The following is a 3,833-nucleotide window of genomic DNA, read 5'->3' on the forward strand; positions in this document are numbered from 1 at the left end:
ACCTTACCCCACACTCCTCAACAAACCTTATACATGCCTGAATCTGCCGAGAAGGACCTGCTCATCAAGAATATGGCAGAAGAACTTGAAAATATCACAAGTCGAGTCCAAGGTGTCGAATGGGGTAAATACATTAAGGGATTGAACTATGAGGATCTGTGCATTCAGCCGGACGTGGAACTGCCAAAGAGTTACAAACCTCCTAAGTTCAAGATGTTCGACGGAACAGGTGATCCAAAGGTGCATCTAAGGACATACTGTGACAAGCTCGTAGGAGTTGGAAAGGATGAAAGGATTTGCATGAAATTGTTCATAAGGAGCCTCACTGGAGATGCCCTATCCTGGTACATCAATCAAAATCCAAAAAAATGGGTTAGTTGGGTAAACATGGCATCGAATTTCATGGATCGGTTCAGGTTTAATACAGAGAATGCGCCAGATGTCTTCTATATCCAGAATCTCAAGAAAAGTCAATGAAGACTTTTTGCGAGTACGCTACTCGGTGGAGATCGAAAGCTGCGAAAGTAAGGCCGGCATTGGAAGAAGAGCAGATGAACAAGTTCTTTATCCGAGCCCAGGATCCACAATACTAAGAAAGGTTAATGGTTATTGAGAATCACAAGTTCTCTGACATCATTAAGTTGGAGGAAAGAATTAAAGAATGAATCAAGAGGGGAATGGTAACTAATTTTGAGGCATTGTAGGCTACAAATAAAGCTTTGTATTCAGGGGGTATATCCAAAAAGAAAGAAGTAGGAGCCGTGATGGTAGCCCAAGGGCCAAAATCCCCTCTCACATACCAAACCCCACCACCCACATATCAGCCTTCACCTCCTAGATACCAACAACCCGCCACCACCTACCATACTTATAACACACAACCTGCATATTATCACTCACCACCACCAGCCCGCCAAAACTACCAAAAACCCAAACCAAATTTTGATCGTAGACCACCCAAACAATACACTCCTATTGCTGAATCCATTGATCAGCTCTATGAAAGACTGAAGGCTGCCGGTTATGTCACCCTCATTCCCACTATTGCTATGGAAAACTCCTCCCGTGGGTCAATCCGAACAAGACATGTGCCTATCACTCGAGCATGAAGGGACACACTATTGATGAATGTCGCACTTTGAAATATAAGATCCAGACTCTGATTGACACCAAATTTATACAAGCAAAAGAGGTCGCACCTAATGTTAGCAAAAATCCCCTTCCAAATCATAAGGGCGAGGGGGTAAATGAGATAGAAGCTGATGAAGAATGGGATCTAGAAGGATCAATTGGACTCATTCGTGAAGGGGACGAAACCACAGTACCTCTAGTCACTCTCACACCTATTATAGTGCAAATTCAGTCACCAATTGAGGTTGAAATAGCCACGCCAACTCCGTTTGAGGCTAAAACAACAACGCTCTCAGCCGTACCAGCTCCGTTTGAGGTGGAAGTGACCACACCCTTTACTGTGACGATAGCACCTGCACCGTCCTTCAATTCCAATGATATACCATGGGACTATGCTGCAGAGGTAAGAAGGAAATGGAAAGGGAAAATGAAAGAAATAGGTGTCGCACAAGGCATGATCAGGACCGATAGGGCTTACACACCCGAGCATTTGGGAGGAACAAGTGAAGAAGCCGCTCCTAAACAACCTATCATCGAAACCGGCCCGGATGATCTTTGGAAGAGAGTTCAAGCAAGGGAGTATTTTGTAGTGGATCATTTGAACAAAACCCCTGCTCAGATTTCCATTCTGTTGCTGCTACAAAATTCGGAGACGCATAGGAATGCGTTAATAAAAGTATTGAATGAAGCTCACGTGCCCAACAACATCACCAGTGGAGAGATAGCCAATATGGTAGGGCAAGTATTGGAGAGCCACAAGATCACCTTTCACGAATATGAACTACCACCTGAAGGACTGAGTCACAACAGGGCATTACATATCATAGTACAGTTCGAGGACAAATTCATCGCCAGAGTCCTAATAGATGGGGGTTCGAGCCTCAACATTTGTCCATTAACTACTTTGAAAAGGTTGGGTAAAGATTTCCATGAGATACGAGCAGGGAGTATGAATATGAAAGCATTTGAAGGGTCTCAAAGGGCCACAATTGGGGAAATCAACCTTTGTTTGCAGATGGGCCCAACTTGGTTTGATGTTGAGTATCATGTATTGGATATATCTGCTACGTACAATCTTTTGTTGGGACGACCTTGGACACATACTGCTGGAGCTGTAGCTTCTACGCTACACCAGGCCGTGAAGTTCAAATGAAACCATCACGAGGTGATCATTCATGAAGACGGAAGTAATCCCATCTACACCAATCAAATTGTTCCGGTTGTCGAGAATAGAAGGAAGTTGGGTGGAGAAACGTACCATCGCATTGAGCGTGTCAATGCAATAGAAAAAGACAAGTGGTAGAGTAATAAGATCGAAAGCATATTGTTATGGATAGGGTATGAACCCAGTAAATGTCTCGGTAAGAATCTCCAGGGTATCACTAAGCCAATACAACCAAAATGTCACGGTACCACCTTTGGACTTGGGTATCAGTACATCTGGCAGGAGTACGATGATTGGTCGCCGCTATGGTGTGGCCCTTATTACCCTCTTGAACAGCCAATACTGCATCTGCATCAAACATTTCAACAGACTGAAGTGATATGGGGATCTGAAGAAGACGAGGCTTTAGCTGGCCTAAGGAATCTATTTCTGGATGATGAATACATGGACTGCAATGCAATAGTTGAGGAGGATGAGGGAAAAGACCTCACCATTCAGACCATGGAGAAAGGAGTTGTTCTCAAGAATTGGACTGCTACACCACCCCGGGCCCGTCGAGTTCCTAGGTAGCCTGGCAATTAGCATGATCTATTTTTTTTAAAAAGGCAATTTTAAGGATTTAAGATATTTCCAGTATTTTGTATTAAGACGCATTTTGTTTTGAAATAATTGCTTGAGTCATCGAGCCGTACCTGTTTTGATGTTTTCAAGATTTAATTAATGCATTGTTATTTTAGTATTTATTATTATCTTTTACATTTTTTCTACAACGTTATTATTACTTATCCTGATGAACCAACAACTGTGACATGTAATGAGACAACACAACATAAGGATAGTGATTCAGAAGGAGTAGAAGAAGAAGATATAATCCCTGAGGAAATTGTCAAAGAAGTTGATAATTTTGAGAATAAGCCTAAGTCTAACCTGGACGAAACTGAGCTGGTCAACTTGGGAGATTCTGAAACAATCAAAGAAACCCGCATAAGTATCCATTTTTCACCACCAGAAAAAGAAGAATACACTCGTTTCCTGAAGGAGTATAAGGACATTTTCGCATGGTCTTATGATGATATGACCAGTTTGAGCACGTCTATAATGGCTTATAAACTACCTATTGATCCGATGTGTCTGCCTCTAAAATAGAAACTCAGAAAGTTCAAACCTGATATGAGCCTGAAAATCAAAGAAGAAGTTACCAAGCAGATCAAAGACAAAGTTCTCAAAGTGGTCGAATACCCTACTTGGTTGGCCAACATCGTGCCAGTTCCAAAGAAGGATGGAAAGGTCAGAGTATGTGTCAACTATCGAGATTTAAATAAAGCAAGTCCCAAAGTTGATTTTTCGTTACCCAATATACACATACTGATTGACAACTATGCCAAGCATGAACTCCAATCCTTTGTAGATTGCTTCCCGGGATACCATCAGATCTGGATGGATGAGGAAGATGCCGAGAAAATAGCCTTTCTCACTCCATGGGGAATGTATTATTACAAAATGATGTCATTTCGCCTGAAGAATGTTGGGGCCACTT

General features: G+C 42.2%; 1 protein-coding gene across 1 annotated transcript; it reads left to right on the plus strand.

Annotated features, from left to right (window-relative positions):
* Positions 1-1,105: 1,105 nt before the first annotated feature.
* LOC138881053 (uncharacterized) lies at positions 1,106-2,284 on the plus strand. The gene has a single exon (XM_070161253.1). It carries the CDS (start codon positions 1,106-1,108, stop codon positions 2,282-2,284), a length of 1,179 nt encoding a protein of 392 aa, XP_070017354.1.
* Positions 2,285-3,833: the final 1,549 nt, after the last annotated feature.

The sequence above is a fragment of the Nicotiana sylvestris genome, chromosome 11 (assembly GCF_000393655.2).
Source record: "Nicotiana sylvestris chromosome 11, ASM39365v2, whole genome shotgun sequence".
Classification (NCBI taxonomy): domain Eukaryota; kingdom Viridiplantae; phylum Streptophyta; class Magnoliopsida; order Solanales; family Solanaceae; genus Nicotiana; species Nicotiana sylvestris.

What these genes read in the sequence shown, in the direction of transcription:
- LOC138881053 (XM_070161253.1), top strand. Translation starts at nt 1,106, where the DNA reads ATGAAGGGACACACTATTGATGAATGTCGCACTTTGAAATATAAGATC.